At 34.2% G+C, this 27,002-nt stretch overlaps 1 protein-coding gene across 1 annotated transcript; it reads right to left on the minus strand.

Moving 5' to 3' along the window:
• Positions 1-27,002, minus strand: LOC138323375 (RYamide receptor-like). The gene is made up of 3 exons (XM_069267960.1): positions 25,924-27,002; positions 1,991-2,212; positions 1-439 (listed from the first exon to the last, which is right to left on the minus strand). The coding sequence occupies exons 1-3, from the start codon at positions 26,659-26,661 to the stop codon at positions 77-79; spliced, it is 1,323 nt and encodes a 440-aa protein (XP_069124061.1). The 5' UTR covers positions 26,662-27,002; the 3' UTR covers positions 1-76.

Here is a 27,002-nt window from a genome sequence, read left to right on the forward strand (position 1 = left end):
CGTTTATGGTAATTATTGATAATCTCTCTTTTAACCAAACAATTTTCACATTCAATATATCACATAATTGTCTTGATCATTGGGTTGATTCGCGTATCACGGATGCATTTTCCATCTCCGATATTTCCATAACGTCTACGACAATTTTACAAATTGTATGACGTCTGGAGTTGAGAACAACATTACATTTACTTCCAGTATTTCCTTTGTTAGGTCCGATTGGAGTCTTCTTAAAGTCCTCTTGTCGTAACGAACTCCAAACCCTCTTGGGGAACCTGTTCCTTTTGAAATCGTTAATGTTTCCCTCACTCCGTCTCAGTGTACTGAGACGCCTGAACACCACACTGTCTCGTGTGACACGGCTATTGGTTCTATGGAGAACATCCTTGATACAATGACAGCACGGAAACCACATATAAAACAGGGTCAAAAGGTCAGCCTACAAATACAAAAACATTGAAACATATTAGTTAAAAGTCTAACCAGTGTTACACGTTTTGTGAAACTACTTGCTTTTGATAATCAAATTGACAATAGCATTCCAATACCTTGCAACATCTGGGTCGATAATGTTTTGCTGGATAATTACTAAGATAAATTATTGCTTAATTCGTCATCCCCTCGTACAATATTTGTTCACTTAATTTCGCAAAGACTACAATTCGCGTTTTGATAACTGACTTTTTACGCCGAAATTTTATTTCGAAATTTAAAATAAAATAGCTCTATTGTATTTAGAAATATTTTTGTAGCGATTGTTTTTTTCAGGATCTCCTATCCTTTCAAAATATGCATAATTTGATTGCAAGCTTATGAACAAATTTGCTAACAGTAGTTAAAGTAGTTAAATTTTTGTTTTACGTATTGTTAAGATTTTGAAAATGAAAATTAAAAACAAAACAAAATGTTGACGTCTTCGAAAATTCTATTTTATCTTTTTTATGATTGCTCCTCACACTGTTTGGTCATACTTGATGGTGTCTATATCAGTGAACCATGGTCGACATCATATTGTTTTAGCCCGCTCATTTAATTATAATGTTAGTCAGTAAACAGAGACAAGTCCGGTTTGCTTTAATCAATATTCATCACCATGCCTCGTATTTCCTGTGTTACTTTCTATTATCACGTTTCCTAGTATACAATATGTACTTATCGCTATGACCTTGGAATGACTTTTACAATAAGATTACTATGCATGAAATTTGCATGGATACATTCCATTATGGTTCAAATGAAGAATTTTATCTCTTAAGCCGGATATGAAATATAAAATGTTTAAAAAGAACAACCATTTGTAGGAAGTAGATAATATCTTGCTTGTAATTCGTTGAACTAGAAAAAAAACTAAAGTTCATTTCTAAATGGAGTAACAAAAATCAGTAGGGGACTGTTTTAGAATTAAGCAAAAAAGGAAATTGTAAAAAAAAAATGTATAGATTTGACTTCTGAATCCTGGTACTTTGTGATTTTCATTGTGATTTTAGATAAACAATTATTGTCTGACCTGCTAAGATATGACTCGCTTACGTGTTCGTCAGACAAATCGTTTTATTAGACGTTTTATTTTCTCTGTAAGTTTTCCTAACAGACACTCAATTTCACTTGGTCGACCGTTAGATATTATCAGTGAAGGTAAACAAGCCTCTAAAGTCTGTATCGATCATCCTCATCTAGATATGGCATTAATGATGTCTTATTTTACGGACTAGACCTCTTCCGGTTTTAGATTATCTAAAATCAAAATAAGGATATATGTCTGACGAATTCGTGAAGCATTACAAAGTATAATAGCAAATAGGTTTTATTGGTAATTTGGTCAGATTAAAGCAACATTAAAATCATTGAGTTGTCTTATAACCTATTTCAGTAATCGTGATTATGAAACTAAATGCATTAGTAAAACAGATATCTATATCCAAACCGATTCTGTTACTTTTACGATTAATTGAATATTAATTTTATATAAGAGGGATATTAATGTACATACCCTAAAGCTTTCGTTTGTAAAACCATATATGATTGGATTAGCAAAACTGTTCGACATGGCCAGCCAATGAGAACCGAGATAAATCCCAAGCACGGTTTTTTCCTCTTCGGCGGAAGTGTAGTTGAGCACCTCGGGATAGAAATCCGTAACAATGATGAATATATGTAATGGTAACCAACACAAACCAAACATGGCTACGACGATGACCAGCATCTTCACAACCTGAAGGTGGAAAATAAAAAGAGTTAGAAATACATGAACTATCTGACAATACTTAGAAAGCAAATTACTAAGTGATTTTAATGAAACGTTAAATATCTGTTCTTGATTATTTATTTCATTACACAATTTTATAGTACTCTTTTCTTTCTATTGTATTATCTATATGTCGATGATCGGTTTTATCACCGTTCAGTAAATCAATTTCGACGTCATCAGATTAACTCTTATGTGACGTCAGGAGTTATTATTCTCATCTAAATGTATTATTTTGAACCATTAACATACATTTGTATATTAAGATATTTATGTTCATACAATGTTTTTCTTTTATCTAAAAAAAGAAAAATATAATTAAATAAAACGAAATAGTTCGTATACATATCCGTATTTGAACCAACCAAGCCCAGCAAAAACAAAAAACAAAATTGTGAAAAAATAAAATTTGATAACTGACAGCACATTATATAAAACACTAATTTTAACAAGACACGACCTTGAATGGAAAGCTTATCGAACCGGAAGTTCATACACAGGTCGTGACTAGCCATATAATCCCGCCTATCGCTAATGCAAGATTAATACGCGAACTAGCACTCAGATAAACCCCTCGATACCAACTGTTAGATAAATAAGCAATCTGACAAAATCGTGTGAAACGATTGTTCTGCAAATACTACCGAAGAAATTCCTTTCTTAGCAAAGACATTGTATGCATAATATCAACAGTTTGCTAAAATAGAAACGTTCAATAGTCTGTTTATAGTTTTAGCTTTTGTAAAGCAATGCGTTTTACTAATTGCATTGTGCAATATGAAGCTTTTTGTATGGAATAAATTGATCCGCTCTGCCTCTTATCAGTATAATTTGACTGGGCGGGGTTTTCTGTACGGTGTCTCTGATGGTATGCTGCAGTGAGATAGTACAAAAAAGGGCAAGAGTGTCCACTTTCGCAAGGAGACAACACGAACATAACGTAACATCACAAAATAAACAAGTATTCACGCAGACCTATTGCATACAGGGAAGGCCGTCCTTACATGGTCCGATCTGTTAATAGGGCGTAAATAAAGCAACAATTTTGACATTTAGTATCAGTTACAAATTAGATTTATATATGACGTCATATATTATAAAAAATTAGGCGAAAGCAGATTACGTTTTTCAAGAAACGGACCAAATATATATGAGCATACTTAATTATCAAACCTTTTATGGATTTATTTGATAGGGTATGTCCGAAATCTGTGTTACATAAATGGGGAGATCAATACAAAATGCGTGTTTATGATTCATATCAAATGTTAAATTGTTTAAATATTCATAACATTTTCAAACAAATGCAGAATAGTTAAGTTACAGATGGTGAGAGTTACTTCGTTATGGCAATATTTTATGAAGTTTGTGATTTTTTTCCAGTTAGGAATAATTATTTGCTTTGATATTGTCCTGTTTTAAGTAGCACACCCCACTGTTACGTTGCCGATCCATCCCAATTTGTTTGATTTCCCGGTGAGAGCGATGTTATCATTTTGAATATTTCCCTGGCTATTTTCGATCGCTGCTATCCGCCTGACCTCCGAAGTAATGTATTACATTAGTTACCAAGGACACCGTGGAAGGAGGTGTTTCAGCAGTTATTTTTTAGACTAAATATGAACTAATTCTGCTAGCTTTGGCGGCTAATTATTATTAAATAAATATTTGATTTTAAAGCTATTTATTTAATCAACACCATCAGATAAAATGGGAGTCCATTATAACAACACAGACAAGCATTTAATGCTGACTCTGCTCGAAGGTTTGCGAGACGTTTCGAGTTCGAGAATGCAAATTGTCCGTGATACCTGATACCATCCAGATTAGTTCAACAATAATACGTGGAATTCCGTCAGAGTGGTTTATCAGATAAATACATCCACTGAAGTCTAATCGTGTTTCATTTGCACACTTTTGAAATATATGCATTATCTATAAGTACTCTAAACGCAAAGATTCCTATCCCGGTGCAATGTAAATCAATCAGTCGTTTTAGAAACCATGACAGGAAATGGCTTTTGAAAAGTTATTATTCAAGCACGTAGTTACAAGCAATAATCGGATGTCATCATTTCTTTTGGTCACTATGAATTAAAGGTCATACTCTTGTTAACCCATTCTTTTTTCATAATGAATTTATCCAGTTGATGATGGGCATTATAGCACGTGTCACCAACTAGTATTTATGTTTGTGTTAAGAGTTTCAATTCGTTACATTTTCCTGACGTGCGTCTCATATGTAACTAGGACTTGCTAACAACCTATATACTTCGCCACCGAGTTTCCCTCACTAATAACTGATCGTAACTTAACCATAACATTGATAAATCCTGTAGAATATTGTTCCAGCTGTTCAGTAATTGTAATCCATAACATATGTTACTGACAAACCAGGACTTTATGTAGGCCAAACAGAAAGGCACACCTGTCCTACGGTGATGTACATATGTATATAATATCTCTTGTATCTGTTAAACATAAGTAACACCCTTTCTTTCCCTTCTCAAACATCCATAACAAGAGCCAGGTTGAGAAATGCAATATAATTTTTCATATTGCAAATTGCATCCTGGTCACTATGAATTAAAGGTCATATTCTTGACAAAGATACCTTCAAAGTAAATAACATAAAATACAGCACTTACGCGGGAAAAAATGCTACAATATTTCTTTGGTAATCATAGAGTGTAAGATTTCTCGACATGATTTTCATATCATTTAAAACTTCAAACATGAACGAGTCTCTGACATCGTTATCTTAGATTTGAATAAAAAATAGCAGTTATGTTATACCGTATATCATAATAATATCAACATGTGAAAACAATCTGAATATCATTGTTGGTACACATGGTAGAATATTTATTTAACGAGGATAGAATATACATGATCTAGGTGGTATTACCTTTACATCAATAGTCACAAAACCATTCTGGTGATATATATATACAAATATGTCCTGAGTACATTCCGAGATGATTTTAAGTTTACCTTCGTGTTTCTGAATCTACAAATCCTCCAGCGTCGTTGTTCTACGTATTATAATGATTATTTATTACTTCCAGATCTAGTTATGTAACATGAATTACCATCATATTTCTGTTTTGTTGAATTCTTCAAATTTGAAATTTTATTACCAAACAAATTATGTAGACCATATGTTGTGTACAAGAACAAATTATGCTTTCAGCGAAATATGAAATAAATTTTATCTCGGCGGTTTTGTTGTTATCTATTGTAAAAGCAGTATGTTTTATGATATAATGCCTAAATGCCATACAACAGTTCTAGCTGTATACCGGATGTTACTGCTGTCTGCCGGCAATGGATTTTGGCCTATCTCCATGACACCATTAGAAAACTTCGTGTTTATTCACGTGCGCCGATGTTTTTATAGACATGCTACTTTCGGTTGTTATCCTATTGATATACTGTCGGGGGAGCCTGAACATAATTATATATAATTACTCCCATGATGTTGTTATATACCTATGTATGTTTGACATGTTAAGTCGAGTATGTGGTATCCATTTAAAACACGGTGACGGAGATAATGTATTTAGCGTAATTTAGGTAATAAATATTTCTGGAATAATTATTTCAATATTGGAAGAAACTGTTTTAATAAAACTAAGTGAGAGTTTGATGTTAACACAGAGAATATGCTTCATTTTGTATTTGTCCAACAAGACTACGTGTATTTGCATAATGTTCTTGAAAAATAGCATACCCTGATTCCACATATTACATGTACATTATTGTGTGTTGAGGTAATTGTTTCCTGCTTCCATTCATAAATATCATCATACACGTATCCATAATATGCGGTATTGAGCACCAACGCACAGACGTTCCATCATTAATAATGGCATATGTAACCAAGATACAAAATACTGAATGGTTCGAGTACAATTGTCTGGAAAGTTCCTGTCGTGAGCCGAATTAACACAGTGATAGTAAATGCTATAATACTGGCTCAATTATTGCACTTTGGACAATTATCACAAGCCAATGCAGGGCAGACATATTTCTCATTGTATTATTCTGATTCCATATATATATATATTATTGGTGTCCCTAGCTGTGGACAATACCAACAGTAATGTATTGACATGAATGCGATTGTCCGCTTACAGTTGTCACCTTCCGTTGTATCGTTTCCAACCTCTTTTTTTTAAATTTATACGAAAACGGTAACTATCATATATGACTGAGTTTACACTTGTTATCCGTGTAATATGTATGCTGTGTAATGGAGATAATAATGTCGATGTAAACCCTAGATGCGAGTGTCCATTATGTGTAATTTACACCATGTTCCGATAGCTACTCTCAAAAGAAATTGCTCGCAACGAGAACATGTATCCCAGACACATAGATAGGTTTCCAAATGCAGTATGTGTGATATTCATCTAGAAAATGATTATGATAAACTAGAAACACCTTCCACGTATTTTATCTATTGCTCTGATCGCATTTTACGCCGACATAAAATGATGCGTTTTTTAGGTCATAGCTGCATAGTCTTCCAGTGAGTCTAACCGGAAATGTACCACATCCGAGGTGTATGTAGAAACTTCGCATCATTAGTATTGTACCACATAAATATATAACATCGTCAGTAATCGTTCATTTCATGAAATCCAATATGAAACGAGCACAAATTTTAGATAATTTTCATCACACAACTAGAATCTACTTTCAAATAATGTTGTGTCAGAATGAATTACGACAATCTAGCGAAAACCGCCACTTTCTCCCGCCGTACTCGAAATTATGACGTCACAACATTTTTCCTGACATCATGTTTGTTACTGTCATAACGTCACAATGAATTCCCAGCCAATGAGGATCGCTCCAGATCAAAGTACACTATTTACATATGCAAAGCCTATCATCACTGAGTATCAGGTTGATTATGTTATGAATGGTAATCTTCCATCGTGTGTGGAGTGACCTCTCCTTTAAATAATGCTTTTCCATTAGATACATTCTCGTAAGTCCAACCATAAACTGAACACAAATGTTTTTGTTTCCAAACTAGGAAACTGGAAGGTAGCAGTAATTGATCCCTTGATTTTTGCAGTATATGTAAATAACTGAAATGGAACCACTACAAGAAGATGCCATGAAAAGAAATAATTATAACATAGAAATAAAGCATCATGTAATTAACTTAAGTTTTTAATTGGTCATAATGTCTAGACTTGACTCTACCTTTAGAGAAATACACATTGATAATTGATTTATCATTTTTGTAATCAGAATATGACATAAACTTCCATTCGTTGTGATACAAAGTAGGACTTCATCATATAATATTGCAAATTAGATAGAGTGCTCAGTATCTGAAGTTAGAACATAAAAGAGATGTTCCTAAAGTAATTTTAGGATTGACAAACATTTCACAGTAACCTTTCATTCTTTTTTTTCAGTGCACGTTTTTCGGTTTAGTTCGTGCCCAATGTGCGTAACATTTTGCCGTTTGTTTGCACCTAATTGACTCAGGTGATCATTACATACATGAACTAGTTATCGATCCTGTCGTGAAGACCATGTTGCATGCCACGATGGCAACAGGGGCGGTTTTCGTTATATTAATCACGCAGCCTGCTCTAATTACAGGAAAGGGATCTCGACTACCCACCTCGTTTGCATGTAAATGCCGACAAATCCAGCAAACCGCTACTCTGTCTTTATTTGCCCTTTGATTAAATGCAACGACTTTAATTGCTTATCAAAACCACGAAATCATCGTAACAGAGCCCAATTACGTTTTTATCCAAGAAACAATATTGAATGGTGTCTAGACAGAACAGAATGATAGGAAAGGAAAGACAAGTATTCTGCAAAAGTTGTAAAATAGTCCATATTCCTCAGTGATATAAACTAGTTATATTGTATATACAGATGTCCCATCTGTCCATAAAGTAAGACACCTCAATGATATAATTGTAAATATGCTTATTTTTGTACAGTAATATCTTCATGTACTGAATATATTGTACGCGATATGTAAAGGAATCAATACTGAATATCGACAATACATCATAAATACATTTTGGACGCTAAAACCAAAAAAGTTTGTTAACTATTATCTTGTCCTTAACTTGAGCAAACAAATCAAAGATTAGTGTAAAACACGACATAATATAAACATTATTAATAGGACAAAAAACATTATATAGATATTCTACTTTACGAGTGCGTTTGTATTTGCTGGCGAATAAATAGTATTAGCATTATTATACGTGATTGAATTTAACTTCTGCTAATAACACCACTAACCTATGGTACAGTCTGCATATGAGTCATAACTGTCAGTTGTCGATTTTCGCAAGAAACTTTCCTTCATATTAACAATATTAAATTTTATCAGTTCGGATACAACTAAATAACAAACTAAACACTTTTAAAATACTCTAAAACCAAATATACTGACCAATTATAGTCATCTACATGTATGTTATGGCTTTACCATTTCTGTTACATGTAGTAATAAAATGTTACCAAACTATCGCTGGCTATTTTTGTCTATGAAATTTTGCATTATTACAGAGATAGACACTACCTAATTAATCTTAAACATTTACTACGACTATAGCTTTGTTCGCAAATCTTAAAATCTCGAGCTATAAATCTTAACAATGTTTAATGTTACTTTTGATCTTTCCATCACATCATCAACGAATGGGCGTTTTCTCAATTATTTGATTTTTAATGGGTTTCCAGGAGAAAATTTCAAGAAAATTGCAAATGTTTTCATGAACGAAGGACATTATGATAATATATCACCACGTTGACGGCCCATTTTCTGAAATGTCTGCTTTGTGTGTGCCACTCGGATGCAATGTCTCTCTTTTTATATACATTTTATAATTAAGATTGATATCTGTCAGGTATTAATTGACAATATATTCCTAACAAGGAATATCATAAATCTTAATAACTCCACAAAACCAACTTTAGTTAAACCTTCCTGCGCCGTCAACCATCGATCTGCCTCGGAGAACATTTCGACATGCAGGGAGGGTTAATTGACAGACTGACGTACTAAAATTAACCGGAAGTAATGAAGAGTTCCTCGACGAACACGTGCTTACCACTTTTACCACTGTTTCGTCTGTAGAAGAGAATGCACAATGCAAGCCTCACTTTTGACATTATGGACTCCTTACTTTTATATTATAATATTAGGGTACTTAACAATAATATCCAACATTTACGAAAAACACGGCTTGTCAACTTCAACACAGATGTGCCTGAAAACCAAACAAATATACGAACAGATAAAATAAGATAACCAAACATGGACACTTGGGATAATTCTGTAGTGTGTGACCTAGAATATCGCTAATTGTGGTTATGTTTTGACAGTTATGTTTTATATTCTTACATATTTCTTCTCCATCACACCCGGTTGCGATTATACAAAATGGAAATATGGTTAGGCATGTAGGATGCAATGTTGAAAAATGAATCTGTTGAAAAGATAATATCTACAAGTCTGGCAATCACAATAGCGATTTATTATAATATCGTTTAACATGGATAACTGTATCCAACCAAGATGTGGTTTTTAAAATACTAAATTCATATCTTAAATCAGGTCCCGTCGATTCTGGAAAGTTTCGTCAGTTACGATAAGAGTGGATTTGATGGCGATACTAGCTAGGAATATTTATATGTTTTTTCCTATACTAAGGTATGGTTTGTGATATTCTTCCTCTATGTTGAGTGTTTCCTTTACAAATAATATACATTTCAGAAGAAAGACAATATATCTTTTGGAGGAAGCGTGCTGCCATTCATCTCTAAGTATTGTATGGCAAGTCGGTCGGAAGTATCAATATATCACAAAAACCATAACTACCTTCTACGTTAGCACGCTAATCTGCAACACATCTGAGGATAAATCTGGCATTTTAATCTAAGTTAAGTGTCATTATGAATGTCGTCAATAAGACAATATATCTGCTTATGTATGCTAACAATCAAATGATGTTCCTGTATGACAAAGCCAATCAAAACATTAGCCTATAATATAATTCTGCAATGTCTGTCCCTGTGAATGTATCCAATATAATGATATATCAACAATGCTTTTCTACCACCCCATTATAATATTTATATTATACCAAGATAATGATATTAAGTTCAGTTGTAATATCCACCTAATGATACCAATGCATTGTTAATTTGTAAAGTCTTTCCTTTACTAAACGTGTGATGACATTTTCACAGCTCTACACCGACTTGTTGAGATGTACTCTTACCCACGCACACAAGTTCACACTACATAAGATTCATTTGTACAACACCTGGACATGCAAATGTTGTAAGGTTTCCCGCCTACCTAATATACACCAGCATGTATATACAGGTGTAGGGCAAAAGTTCACCGATCGACCAGAAAACACGGCATTCAATAAGGAGAGGGTTGGGTGCTACCAACACTGTCAACTAGATACAGCTCACAATAGGAAACCTGGACAGCGCCTGCATAATGAAACTAATAATGAATTTATAGAAATAAGTCGGTTTCCTGGTCTTTGGAGTTGATCACACAGTGGCATGTTGCAAAATATCATATACAGTATACAGTATTTTTATTTTTCTGGATTTTTTGTCATTTCTCATTGGTCAAAAACACGCCACGTGATCACCGATAAAAAATATATTGCACGATTTTTCCGGAAATAGTTTATAGAAAAAGTAGGTTGCACGGTTATTTTTAGATAACGTTATCGTCTTCATTACCAAAACGCTTCGTGTTCCTCGCACTTTGAAACAAACGCTTTGATGACCTGAGTTTTAAGCGTAACCACAAAATGTGACAGACGAAGTTGATTGTTTCGGTTTCTAACAAAGATGATTTCTAGCTGATGACTACAGTTTGAGCTTTTAAATTTTCAACATAAACACGATAGGAGAGTAGGAAATAATCGAATAACATTCATTAAGCGTCTGGAGCCATTTAGTAGTGAATACGTTTCATGTTTATTTTCAAATTTCCACCTAGGCTACTTACAACATTATGTACACGATTTATATTTTACGGAATGGAGTACTAAGCATAAGAGAATGTATCTTAATGTCAGTCTTAATCTTTTTATATATGTTTGACGTTGAAGTGGATTATTTCAACGAAGAACGAACTATACATTTAATTGACTGTGTCCTTAAGACATGGAGCTACATGTATAATGGAGTACATGTACATGTATGCAATTTACAAACACAGATGCACCGGGTGCATGTAATAAAAGCGTGAAGTACTTGTTACAAAATCATAGGATTGTAACTGTCATCATGATCACGAAGCAGAATTTACAATGCGATGCTTAATTAGACTAGTTTCACACTCATTTCAAAATGCAAAAAATCCGGAAAATAATAAACAATTATAGCATTTTGATTTCGGTTAATACATGGTTATATCGACCACAGAAAAATATATCGACCTCGGACTGATATTTTTTCTGTGATAACCATGTACCGACCTCATCAAAATGCTATATTTGTATAATATTTTTTCAACTTATTTCAGAAATGCATATAAGTATTATTTTACTACGAATTAAAAGTACTTCTTGCTTCGCTTTTAATAAAATAGTAATTTTGATTTGATGTCATTGGTGACTAGCGGCACTTGTAGACAGAGAAGTCATGTGACAGGCATCATCTTCTTTTCAATTCATCGACCAAAACGGCGGAAGTACAAAGGTATATGTGAGACTAGAACTCGTATCATCTATAACATGAATCATTATGATTAGCCCATATAATTTGATGTATTTTCCGACATGGCTAAAATAAAGTTTCGATCACGTGAACATTTCTTTCGGCCTTTATTTGATAGCGTTTGTGATACAAATGTAGTTGAAAATTGTAGCTATCTGACAAATGAACTTTTACGGTTTATTGCAGAATTTAATGCTAGATATATACTAAAACAACCTATTTAGCAGTCAGGCTTAATATGAATGTTTTCACGTATTGTTAGGAAGTGAATATTTCACTGTTTCCATGTGGTGAGAGCGGGCTAAACATGTTGCAGATGGCTCACCAATTTCAAACTGAAATTATCGATGCTTTGGTACTTCATGGTGTTTTATTATCGTATTTTAATATTTAGCCTATGACTTTAATTGAGCAAGCAACATAATGCAAAATTAGTGTTTTAATGTCTCATTTATTTATAACTCAATCACTTTCATACGATGGCCGAAAGCGGTCGGACACATTCGAGTGAAATTTTAGTCGTTTGTGTACCATTGCACACTTTTGCATGGTACACAAACGAAGTATTTTTATTCGTTTGTGTACACTCAAATGTGTCCAGCCGATTTCGGCCATCGTACTTTCATTTATCAAAAAAGACCCTAAAGATTATTTCTTACGTGAAAATTAACAAGCATTTCAACAAAAGGGAAGCAGTGATTAATGGGCATCTGTACGCATGTGTTAGTGTTCTGAGTGAAAACAATAGTAGAACTCCATCTATCAGTCGGATGTATACAAGTTTAAATGTTGACGAAAACCCATGCGATCTAAGTAAGGTCAACTTAGTGTAGTTGGGTTGAAATTGACAAATTAATATTTGAACTGATCCGTTAAATGATGTTTTGAATATTAGTTCTTTTGACGAATTAAGACTGGAAATATATTGAATCAGTTACTAAATGAATCCAAGAAGACACTAAATGGCGTGTGGTACGAATTAATGATAGACGTAAAACATAAAGCACTTATGGCAAATACACTGTGACGCCTGATTTCTTAAAGAACGAACCATGCAAGATGCTCTTGAAACATTTGTCTTCAACATAACAATTATTTCATTCAGTAATTTTATATCAACACGAATCTGATATATCCCGTTAAAAATAATAGTGTATGACTACAACATGGAGGTAATATGACTGAAATGTAACATTAACTTCGTATTTGCTTTTACATCGGCGGGTGTTAATAAAATACAATATTACGCAAGTCACGTAACAGAACCATTGGAAACAAAAACTATCAAGACGTCATGATGGAAATCCATTCTAGACAGACCAATCGGACAACCATTGAATTCATGTTTAGTCTTACACTGATGTGAATAGTACAGATAGTTACAGCCATGTATCACATTGGATACTAAGAATAAACACAATGCTTTAAAATGGGAACTTTATGTAGAGTTTGTCATACACCAGCGAAAATTGGGAGTTAGACCAAAGCCTCGTATGCTGTTTAAGATAAACAGAACTTGAACCCGGGAAAACATCACATATTAAATTTATGTTTATTCTAGACTGTCGTCCTGCAAATGATAATTAGATTTAAGTTTGCATGGTGCTTAATGCCCATTAACGCACAGATATGTTAAGATCAGCTGTTCTGATTTATACTTGGTTTGGGCCCTCCATATGTCTTGTGAGCTCTGTGCCTGAGTTACTGATAATACGTTGATGGATTTCTCATGAGTTTTTCATCATTTCACCTCACTTTTATGTAATAGCTGCTTATATGATCTGACGCATCAATTAGTGAACAACTCATCGCAATGTTTAATTCTACCTATTATAGAGTTATCCCCCTTACGGACACTTATTGATTGTGACGTCACTAGTTTGTGTTTTTGTGTATTCATCTGATCAAAATGACATTACGCTCGTAAACGCATTACGTCACAATCAATACTTTCTGGCAAGATCAAATAACTCTTTAAAATTAAAAGAGACAATGAATAGACACATCGATATTCTGATATGATAAACCTTAAACATGCCTTTAATAATTATTATATAGTTTTTTATAATCTGTATTTATCTATAAGCTGAATGAAAGCCAATTATATCTGTTTTATAACTGTATAATTTCTTGTGTGCAATGTTCGTTAAAGTTTGATATATTCCTGGTCAAAAGAGTTGATACTCTAAATTGATCTCCCGTACAATTATACAACAGCATTAGCAAATTCAAAATTGGAATGTTTAACCGGGATTATTCGTTTTCGTAGTTAAGCCGAAGGATATAAATTTTTAGTTAATGACATAAATACGTTTCAGTTTCGATCAAAGACAACGGTATTCATACACGAATAAATTAAAGATACCATGTAAATACTTATCGGCTAAATTATCATCTAAACCAGAGGGCTGGAAAGGTCACATTTATCCTTAGTTATCTCTGCTTAGATAATTACATCCCGATTCATGCGCTCGTCAGAAAATATTATCTTACATTTTCGAGATTAGGCGTTCGTGATGAATTCCGGATGAATTATCAAGATGTTGTGAAATGCGGCGATATGGTGATTGGGAGTCTTAGTTTCCGACCTAAGCTTATAAACATGCTTGCACATTTAAATTTGTTGGGTTAAGATGTGGCGTAGGGTATCTTCAAATGCAGTTAATAATCTGTGTAATGTCAACTTATCACAAATGATTATAAATGTGCATGTGTTTACATATTTGTCAAGGGTCTTTTGCTATTAACACTGCAACAATTCGTTTCTATTTGTTCTGGATTTTCATCAGCTTGTTATTCTTTGCTCCAGTTATGGATGGGATTCCACATGCTGATTTTTAAAAAGCCGAGCAATGCATATTAAAGAAATCCTTTATTTAGTGTTTTACAATCGTGGTGAATCAACAAAAAATGTTACAGAGAAAAACGCTCACCTCACCTTCCACAGCTCCTGACATTTGCATTACCTGATGTTATTAGATGAAGTATCTTGGCATTTATAGAAAATCTCATGTTATAGAGAATATATAGTCAGCTGATTGCTTGCACTATGGCATTCAAGTAAGTTAGTTACACTGGAAGGTAATGAAACATTTTGAGATATTAAACTTCAAAGTGTTGCGGCTTGACTATAAGATAATATTTATTAAGATATTTTGAATTCATTGGCAGCAAACCACCTTAAGGTATTATTTCATGTTGAGGACGAAACACTAACAGGGTCTGGAAACGGTTCATGTCGTGTTTGTGTATATAAATGTTTCCACATTGAATGTTCATTGGGTATCTATGAACAAAAGCCCAAGTTATTTTCCAAAGTATATTTCATCTAATAAAATGTCCTTGAGAACCAATCATTTGTATGAATACGTGATGTCGTGTGCACTTTAACAGTATTGAAGTAACGAACACAATATCGCTTTGTAACCTCATGAACTGTTGTCAGAAAATACATAGACATATTGTGTTGATTATTACAGTCGTTTACCCGTACTTTGACTATTTCTAATGATGTCACAATCATAGTGTGCTGAACCCAAGCCGCACGGCATTTAACCTAGTCGTGTGCTATTTGTAATAGGAGAGAGCAGACATCGGGCCGCCTTAGCCAATGCTGTTAGGGTTGCCGACAGCTATGGGTGTTCTTCCTTACACATAGATCAATGTACATAACGGTCGTTGATAGAGAATAACCTCTTCTATCACCGCACTTGTATAATTAGATATGTACAGGTGCCAGTTCATACCATTGACATACACAATATTGGTATTGGCAAAGAACTACTTAGGCCGTCCCGAACATACCAGTTAATCGCCCTGGCTACAGGAAATTTTCAAAACTGATGTTAGGAAATGCAAGCAAGTTCCATAGGGCGTGTGGTTTGTCGATATCTATTTAATTAGTTTGTTATTGTTTTATTATTTGATATCAATTTGCCATGGTCGAAATTACCAATGCAGATATCAACGTATTTGTCGTTTGAAATAAATGGTAAATAGAATATATTGAATTCTCGTAACTAGAAACTGTTTTGCGATTTTTATGTAATTCCATTTCCAATTCCGTTAAATGTGATATTGTATTGATAAAGGTACAAGATATATATTAATACTAAATTTCATGCTTTTTAACGTTTTGGTTCCATAGGGAAAATGAATGTTTGATGAATATGTAGCGGAATATTCACGCAAAATAAATGTATTAACTGTATGTAAAAATTGAAGTTTGCAATAGATGGATTAATAGACACACCTACGTAACTTATTCTAACGGCAACGTGTTAATGAAGTGACGAATTCACATGCAAATTTACCTGCTGATAGTGTTCTCAAACACCTTCTACCTGGAGTGTTTGATGTGGTATGCATCTACCTTTATACTATATTAGTAGGTCAGGCGGTATTGATTTCGTTCAACAAACCGTCGCTAATCACCTAAATGAACTTTGTTTACAGCGGGGTATCAATTTACCTTTACTAAATGTGAAGCAGTTCTTAAATGTTACAAGTGTATAAACCTTATCGTAGCATGGCACTCTCTTTCTGATGGTTAACGTTCTATATCAATAAAAAAATCTTGATTATAAAAACTTGCTGTATACGTGAACTACATGACGGATTGTGTATGCTAAGTTCTTTTTCAAAAGCTACCAATTGGGTCTAAAACATGTATTTTTCCAAATCTGTAAATCTGATCTTTCGATATGTCATGTACATCAAACTTTTAACGTTATACATTCTTGTTTTATTAGATAACTCATGAAGTACTGATTATTCGACGTTTCTCAGAAAGCGATATTTTCACCTATCCAAACATCGAAATTGAAATAAAAAGCATCTTTGAACCCGAGGTGCTGTAAGATTTTCCAAGCAGAATTATGATAGAAGATTATCTCCCCTTGTTTTACAATTATGCCTTAATCAGACATGTCGATGAAACGAATATTATCAAGTCAAAGGTTTTAGTTATGATTCGTATATTCTAAAGACTTATGACCAGTCTACTTCAGCGATAGCCTGAGAAAACAATGAACTTGAGTTTAACTAATCCAAGTGAAGTGATTCTTCTGGGTACAGTCATCAGACGGTTTTAAAATAAATATTACATTTATCTATATAAAACACGTGTTAACCTGCAGTTAATTATTTATTTAGCTTCTTTTATTATAAAATCACGAGAGTAACCTAATTGCTTAAACAAAGTAGAACGTTGCCATGGCGCATTCACATAAATGTGAAACGTTCCCCAGCAGTAAACTCAGCTCACATTGCTATTAAGTCCTCTGATTGTTAATCTACGTTATTTCTTCACTGATGGAATTGGCGTTCGTAATGTAGGCAGCATCCCAAGCCATCATCAATTACATGTTCTCTCTAACTAGGACACGCCCCTCCACATACATTATTTTTTAACGAAGATGGAACATATGTTGTAAAGATGTTGTCGTTAATACAATGGTAAGGAAGTCCTAGATTGAATTATCTTTTCGAAAAGAGATGCAATCCAACATAAATTCGAGTTAAATTGAGATAATCAGAGAGGGAAAAGCAGCTGTAATTGTCCGTGTTGTCTGCATCAGAGACTATTGTCGTAAAGTAGACAACATTGAAATATTTTAGTTTCGTGCATTGGTAGGGTCGGAACCAGACGGAGAGCTATATGATAATGACCTGTTAAAGGCAGGTTGTTATGTAAGCTTCGTTTTAAAACAGGGGATGATATGTTTCCAAAAGTAACTTTAAAAGAAAATCTTTACGACACCGGTCGCGTGATACCATAATAACAAACAAGCATTGCGACAGGGCGATCGAGGTTCGATTTTCAAATTGAATATTCATCGTAACATATGGTTCACTCCTCTGGAATGGGATCCTCTTCTCTTCGATTCGGCAAAAAGCGTATTAATTACAAAGGTTGATAAGTTATCTACTCAAGAAAAGTGTCACAGTCCTTTATTATTCTGCAAAGTAAGTTGTAAATCAATTAAATTCAATCACCTATATTGATCGTCAGGAAGACATTGTTAAAGATTACACTAGAGCTGATCGCATCGCCGTGACTAATTACAAGCGAAAGGAACTCGACAATGTAAAGGAAGAAAACTGCACATGTATAGCTAATCAAAAGGTAGGCGTCTTGTAAATGTTGTCAGATGGAAACATTAAAGTCCGGTACATTTTATTCATTGGAATCCGAAAATAGAGATGCACTTAATAGCAGATCCTTTCATTGACATTCCACTTTTAAAATCGATCATTAATGAACTTTAAGGAGGGAAGGACAATGAACATGAAAGGATTGTAGGAAGTTAATGAATGGGGTGCTATACCTGGGCGATATGTCACGGAATTTCCTAGGGTTATATAGCAATAAATTACACATGATGTTGCAGCCCTGTGGTCCATGGCATTACATAAGGGATATCTGTCAAAGAATGACGTTTTGCTAGATCAGCAAAAATTTTATGTATCTGTATATTACAGGATTTATCTACCAATGAACATCGTATTATCATCAATAAGTTTATGGTCCATTATTACATAGGGTAAGCCCTATACTGGCAGGAGCGTCACAACACCTCAGGTCATTTCAGGACGCAGAGGTCGAATACTGGTGATACAGTTTCATCACAATTGAAAGTAAAAATAGTACCCTTTTATCTCAACAAAAAAAGTACAGGGTATTCTTTAAAAAAAAATAACCAAAAAACTTGCATTGCCAGATTTAATTAAATCGTTCTCTAGATGTGTATTGATATGTAATTATTTGTTATTGATATCCATGATGTACATTATTATCTACATGTATATTCTGTTCTGGTTTGCGGATAATGGTATCTGCCATATATTATATAAATACTGTTTTTATATTGCCCATCCTAGTTAATCGGTACTTAAATTCACATCTTACGTAATGTAATCCAATGAGAACAGTTAGTTCCATATGATCAATACATGCTATTTTGATCATATCAAAAGATTTAAAGTATTTTTAACCAATTCCACTCAACGGTTCAGTTAAGTTGGCGTGGAGAGAACGCGATTACACGAAGACATCGGGAAACATGTGTTTACATGCTGCAAATAAACGTTTTACTTATATAAGCTTGTTTAACGTAACAGTAAAAGAAATAACATATTAAAAACCCTGAGGGTAAATTCTACTTGAAGCTTGTAGCTCTACCCCACACGATGGGGATGAAGACACTTCACAAGAATGAAAATTAGCTGAAGCAGTGATTGACTACAGATAAACAAACCCGTTCAGCTTTCTGTCGGATATTAAGCTTTCCGAAAATATCTAAAATAAACGAATCTGCGAAAGAAAACAAAATTTGGAAAGTTAAGACTTTCTGGAAGGAGAGATATACATCTTCACTGCGAAGATTTAACAAGAAATGAGTGGGTCACTATCAGTATTTCGTATTTCAACTTGTGCCGAATGGTAGGCTGTGTGCAACTTTGAAACAAATGAAGTTGCTGGCTTTAGCAGATATATTTCAGGATTTGAATTATAATATAATTATTATCAGAGCTATTGACATTTAGTTGTTCGTTTTATATAATACGTTGTAAAACTGATTATTGAAATTTTCGTGTCATCAGAAATATTTAAATATATTATAATCTGTGAAAAATCTGATGAAAATATTAACTATCATCGAGACACTTTCTGGTATGTTTCATGTCATTGTCTAAGTACTAGTGTATTCCTAAGAGAAGAAGTACTATATGAGATTGTTGGTTTTTTTCAAGTAACACTTCTGTACTATGTTCCGATACAGCGGAAACCAAGTATTCAATTGTTCAAAACATACAGATAAATGTGGGTTTCAGCGCGTTTGTTGTGGATAGCATTTATGTTCCTTTCTTTATAAACAATGGTTTATTATTTATTCACAAAGAGCAACAAAGCAAAAGCTTGCGTGCCAATAGAAGTATTGGATTAAATAAATAGCCCTTTTTTAATTCCTAATACGGAGTTTTATAAAGATATCATGCTTTGTGAACACCCACCTTTGCGTGATAGCATTGGGATACGACAGGTTTGGGCATCACTCAAAGTCTCGTGACCAGAATCACGTGATGTTATCTCTGACTTCCTGTTCTATAACAGTTCATGTTTGATAAAGATCAGTTACATGTTACAGAAGTCACAAACCTTAATACTAGACAAACTTCTGAATACAGTGCAAAGTTATCACTGGAACATTGGTGCAGAAAGGTCACTAGATACGTAGACCCATTAATAAAGATGCAAAATAAAAAAAAATAAAAAAAGTTCTTTATCAAGTTTTATTGAGTGTAGATAAAACTGATATATTTTGCATGAAGGGAACCTTCTGACTTGGCAAATGATAAAAGTAGAAAAATGAAAATGACAATGATTTTAAATAAAGATATTTATCACTGTTGCAGCTAGGTGTACCAATGTCCTATGATGTGATAAGAGGCAATAAATCAAAAGTAAAAGAAGAGAGAATACTTTATTGGGAATGTTCCGCTGAGTAAATAACAGACATGGAAAATAACTTTACCTTACCGGAAATTTGTCCTGGGTTTTGACACGTTTGTAGAGGGGACATTTAATTGTTCTTCTATATTGCAAAATGTATTCGTGTGTAAAACTATTACTGTTTAATGTCCGTCTCTTCAATAAATACGATCACAAGCGATCGGTAATTGAAGTATCAATCAACCAAACTAGACGTGTCACATGATTTATTAGATAAACTTTTGCAATTGATTCAAATTGAAACGTTTACTTCATTCAAATGCTTTTGGTTGTTTTCTGTTTGTATTGTAACAATATATATTTGAATATGAAAATAAACGGAATGATGATTGGTACATACGTGAGCTAGCAATGTATTATTTAGATAGTTTCATCATTATTAATTTACTGATGCTTTACAACATTGGACATTGCCAGTTCCTACGTTGTAAAAAAAGAAGATATTTACGAGCTTGACATCATAACGTTGTATGGAATGTATCGCACTGACTTCCTGTTTTGGCTTTATAGTCATGTTTTGCATGCCTAGTGTATTAAAATGAAACAAAATAAGTTTCAGATTACCGTTTTCACGGTTTGTTGCATACAGAGCATGTTAGACAAAACATGAATAGATAATATAAATGTTTGTATTGTAGTGAATGTTACGAGCAGCACCAATACACAGGCTTTGTTCGCTTGCTGACATTGATTACATTTCTCCAGGAAAACATGTATAAATATCTTGTATACAGGTGGCATTGGGCCAATGAAATAGCACCTGCAATGAATATGTATATCTGAACGTCAGGTTAGCCTGTGTGTAAAGCTCGGCATTTTTATGTATTGCAATGGCTTAGCAATAAGTCCTATGACATGTCAAGAGGCATTCGAATGTAGGAGAATCACTTCCCCTATATAGGGCCCAACGGGCTATACTTTTCTGAATATAATTGAAGCGGGCACGGAGATATATGTGATTGGCACCTTAAATGCATTTCTCTCTAGTTGTCACGTATTACTTAACCACACGCCAATAAACCATAATCTGTAGACAGTATACGATTACCGAGAGCTCAAGACGCTCTTCCACCCTGTAATTGACGACGGATGGACACTTAATGGGTTCCTAACACATTTTTCTTGTAATAAGTCCGAAAAATCACTGACGCGAGATCTGTACATATATAAGGAAATATTGAATTACTCACCAAAACGCTGTGCATAGACGTAGTGTTTGAGTGAGATATATTCTTTTCATTTTTTGACAAAATAAAGCAAATATGTCCACGTTAACAATCTCTCTGGATGTGATTTGTTCATTAACTAAAGTCACTGTATTAATTGTATGATTTTAAACGCCTACTTCTTTACTGCATTTGGATATAACTATTATCATTGGTAAGTTTTTCTCTTGTTTGTAATCATCAATATTTCGAGCGTAATAAAACCCATTTTATCACAGTATTGCGCGATCGTGTATTATATAGATGATGTTGTTATAAATATATTCTCAAGTCAATTACCTTACTTGCTTCCTCATTACAACCATCATACATGTATCTAAACCTGTTGAATATGCGGACCTGACGGGATTGATAGTTGCTCCACCGCCGACAGAGCATGAACGATACTCATCATTTGAACAATAATTGGTGTTTAATCGTGTATATATATATATGTCTAATTAACACAAAAAAATGATATAAGTTAATGTATTTTGCTATTGGTGCATGTGCAATATGTACTTCATTCCATATAGGATATAGTGGCACGGATTTTTTTCGGAATGTAATTAATGATTTTTAATATTTATATCTTCAAGTAATATTAGAAGCTCAAACTTTTCAGTAGTGGCAATGGTGTAAAGTAAGTAACTTTTGCAATTTAAGAAAATTACTTAATCGTCTGCTCCTGTTTTTCATAGAGAAAAGGTGTAATTTGTCAGCGGTGAAGCATCTTTAATAGTTATAAGTTATATTGGGGTTTGTAGCTGAGGCTTTCTAGAGATTACAGGAAAAATATCTAAGGTCATAACCTTAAAATACTATCTACTCTTGCATCTCTGCAATATATACATATATGTACATGAAACGTATATGTACAATTTCATAAATCAAATGTTTCCATTTTTAGGAAATGAAAATTGTGATACTGCAATATATGTTTTACATTTCTCAAAGAATGGACACGTTCTTTCCTCGATCACGTTATTTCATAAGCTCAATTTGTCTGTCCGGTTTTATTGTGTGAATACTTTGTTTGTTTGTTTGATTAATTAAAGTCCTATTAACAGCAATGGTCATGTAAGGACGGCCTCCCATGGATGAGGTGTTTTGCGTGTATGTTGTGCGAGATGCGTGTTTTGGAAGGCTGCGGTATATTCATGTTGTGTCTCCTTGTATAGTGGAACTGTTGCCCTTTTTATAGTGCTATATCACTGAAGCATGCCGCCGAAGACACCAAGCAACACACCCCACCCGGTCACATTATACTGACAACGGGCGAACCAGTCGTCCCACTCCCTGTATGCTGAACGCTAAGCAGGAGCAGAAACTACCACTTTTATAGACTTTGGTGTGTCTCGGCCAGGGGACAGAACCCAGAGCCTTCCTCACAGGGGCGAACGCTCAACTCAAGGCCAAAAGTGAGGCGGTGCCAAGGGAGGCATTAGGAAAGATAAAGTCAGTTAGGAAGAAGAGAAAAGATAAGAGCCTAAATTTAGTCGCCTTTTACGATCATGCAATAGGGGCAGCAGGTACAATTCTAACTCCCTACCTACAGGGCCAGTGTGAATACAGTCAAAGAATAAACTCCACCAGAGAAGCACCCAGACATCACAATGACCCCAATGTAAAAGTCACATTGCTTATCCACTAACAACCAAATTACGTCTCGGCTTTACATTCGCCAAGCTTATGAAAGGTACATACTGTCTCTTTATTATGCTACCGTCTCAAATATGTGTGTACTTTAGTGTTACCCATGTCTGTCCCATCTTGGTTCATCCCGTCCTGTCCTCACTGGTATATCTTCATTAAATATAAATGTAATGACAACATATGACGATACGTTCTTTTTTAAAAACCTTTCCAGTGATTTTCTTAGTTTTTAATACCATATGCGAACTAAGTATAGAATAAAGAAATTAAGAAAAAAAGAAGTTGATTGATGAAATATCAAAATATGATAAAATTGTATCATTATGGAAAAATAGAGTTCTTTGTAAAATTACGAATTTCACAAACTCAATAAATAACATATATACCGGATATTATAATCTAAAGAGCACATTGGTATTGTGTCTTACTAAATATGAAGGGTCATCGACAGGGCAGTGGCTGTAGCGATTAACAATCAACACAACGTCACACTTATCACAGAATAAAATAAATAGAACACCCATTGAAACAAACATCATTAATCATCTAGACATAGCAATACTACATTTTGGGAAAAATGAAAAATACGCTGTTCATTTGTAAAGCAATTTAACATTCGCAGATGATACCTCTTTCATAAAAGGTTAACATGTATCTATATCATGTTCCTAAATATGCATATACATTCAACAAAGACAGTATTTCACGTGTATTCCTTAAAACAGAATCATGCAATGGTAACACACGTAAATCATCACAACAGGGATGATCATGATGTTTTCAAACTTACACATATATAGTATGCAATTAATTGCTTCAAGATAAATATAAATGGAATAGCCGCCGATCATTGTTTTTCAAAGCTACCAATACATGTTTACAATATACATAAAATATGTAAGGAAATCGTTTCATATGTGCTTCTTAATCAGGACTACGAATTATCATCAACATCTGGTTTATTCTATATGTAATACCAACGAGTACCGAGATGATAATATAAATTCAAATTAAAATCTGATTTGACAAACCAGATGCTCTGAGGTATCAACCGCTCTTTTATTCATTGACAACATATTCCGTACACATCTGTGTCAATTCAGGCTCAATCTTAATATTAAGATCGGAACTAATAGACAAGATACAGAATCTTTAAACAAGTAGGTCGTTTATAATGATAACAGAAATGAAATCTTTCTAAGTGAGATAACAATGTCAAACATAATAGTGAAATGTGACTGTTTGTAGACTACATTTGAAGACTTGGATAGATGTCATCTTTCCTTGACTTAGTTGCCTTTATACTGTAAATGTGGAAATTACGCTACAATAATGTTCACAGACGTAACGTATTGTGTTTCAAAGGTTTATATCTGTCATATACACACACCATAGTGACAGTTTTATTCATGGAAATCGCGAAATTAAGTAACCACGACAATATCCACATTTATGTTAATAGAAAAATTCTGGAATCTTGAAACGATTTTGTTTTTATTTACTTTTTACTCCAATTTATATTAACTTATCTGTGGAGCAAGGTCAGCCTTTTCCAGATGCGGATGCTTGACATGAATGGCTCTGTGTGCGTTTCCCCGTACAGGTCGGTCACGGTTGAAAGCACTCAATTACACAGAATTTAGATAAAGCTACGTAGAAGATAAAGTCACATCAATTTAATTTAACTAACCTTGGGGGTACTCAGAAGTTTAATGATTACTGAATGGCTATCTTTTATAACATTATTCCGATATTAATGTGTAACTTAATTGAGCAGCATCTCTACATTTGATAATGCTCTTTCATCTTATCATTGATAACCGTTTATTCGTAGTATCGAGTTAAGTGGATGCGATTCTACACAATAAAATAGTGGTATATTTGTTTCATCAATCGAACATTTTGATAAACAGTATCGGATGTTACGACATGTCTAGAATTAATTAAGTCGTTGAAAGAAATGAAGTTGTTTACACAGTAGTAGTGGGAACTCCCTGCCAAATTGAATGAACAATATCATATTTCTCGACTCCTTGTCTAAAAGGTTACATGTGGGTTACATTTATTTAAGAATTTAGACTAATTCTTTAACTTTAAAAACGGCTTGAGTTATTATATATCTCTTAAGCATCAGATGTTACGATGTGTCCGTAATTAATTAAGAAGTTGAAAGAAATAAAGTTGTTTAAGGGAATAGTAATTGGAAGTCCCTCCTAATTTGATTGAGCAATACCATTTTTCTCGACTCTTGGTCTTAGAAATTACATTCGGGTTATAATTAAGAATTTAGACTATTTCTTTAACTTTAAAAACGGCTTGACTTATTACATACCTATTAAAAATCAGAATGAAAAATTAAAATTAGGTAATTTCTCTTCGACATTTGTTATTGTAAAGCAATTCATAATTATTGCAGATAATCCAGAATCAAGAAAATGAACTAAGCCGTTTGATTTTGTAGTAAAACAACGAAAGCAGTTCTATCGTTGATGTCAGGCGTCAACAACGATAAAGAAAGTTTATGTTAAAACACTTAATATTATTACTTGAATTACCTTTATTTTTGACCGCCATTGTAGAAAATCCCGGAAGTGATCACTGTTTCCGGGAGACGTCCTTTTCCAGAGTAAAATCCCCACTATGGAATACGTGACAGCAAGTATAATGAGCGGAATGACGTAAGTGAACAATAGTACAAACACAGTGTAGACCCTTCGGGAGTCAGGAGAGGGCCAAACCTCGTTACATATCAGGGTCTGTTTACCTAGGTAGTGACCCCGGGCCACTCCCAGCTGCACAGACGCCAAACTGATGGACGCTATCCATATCATTGATAACACGTACTTTGCACGTTTTTGCGTGAATCGTAATCGCAAAGGAAATGTTACGACAAGAAATCGATCTATGCCTATCGCCATATTTGTGAAAACACTTGAAGCAACGGACAGTAACTGGACGAACAGGACGATAGGACACATTGGCGCTGAAAAGATCCATGTCTGGAAAATAGCATCCGCAAAGGTGAATGGCATGCAGAATATGGCCATAAGTAAATCGGCCACTGCTAAGTTGATGAGAAACGGACGTAAATCTGTCCTGGACCGTTTTCCCCGTGCGAACACAATAACTGCAAGAGCATTTCCAATCACCGATAATAATGTAGTTATGGCGTAGAGAGAGGTCAATCCAACTATCGAATCTTTTGTTAAATTTAAATTAGAATCTTCTGTTTTTTCTTGTGAATTATTTCTAGAAAATGAAGTAATGACCGTAGTGTTAGAATGTCCTTCCATTGTCCAGAGAGTCGTTAGAAAAGACTAAACCATTAACAGTGGAATGTGTAGATAGAGTGACCATCGCTGATCGATGCAGCTCAATACAAGTGACCAAACTGTCCATTCACACGTCTTTCCATTGATGACGTTTAATCTGCAGATCCCACTCGATACTCTAATGATCAGATTGTCGTTATAGCAGCACCACATGTTGGTTCACCAGTCCACTGCCTCCATACAGCCATGTCGCCGTCTGCTAGGCTACTGATACTTTGTGAAGCGACCCTTTAAACTGCCAGGTATCCATTCCAGCATCTCGCGCTTTACCTACAGCGCATTCGATAGGGACTGGCGCACGC

This window comes from Argopecten irradians, chromosome 5, assembly GCF_041381155.1.
Source record: "Argopecten irradians isolate NY chromosome 5, Ai_NY, whole genome shotgun sequence".
NCBI lineage: Eukaryota > Metazoa > Mollusca > Bivalvia > Pectinida > Pectinidae > Argopecten > Argopecten irradians.

Bases quoted from the DNA above. Each gene is read 5' to 3' on its own strand.
- LOC138323375 (XM_069267960.1), bottom strand. From the start codon at position 26,661: ATGGAAGGACATTCTAACACTACGGTCATTACTTCATTTTCTAGAAAT. The intron at 2,213-25,923 runs GTAATTCAAGTA...TTCCACCTTCAG, and splicing joins AATGGCGGTCAAAAATAAAG to GTTGTGAAGATGCTGGTCAT. The intron at 440-1,990 runs GTATGTACATTA...TTGTATTTGTAG, and splicing joins TTACAAACGAAAGCTTTAGG to GCTGACCTTTTGACCCTGTT.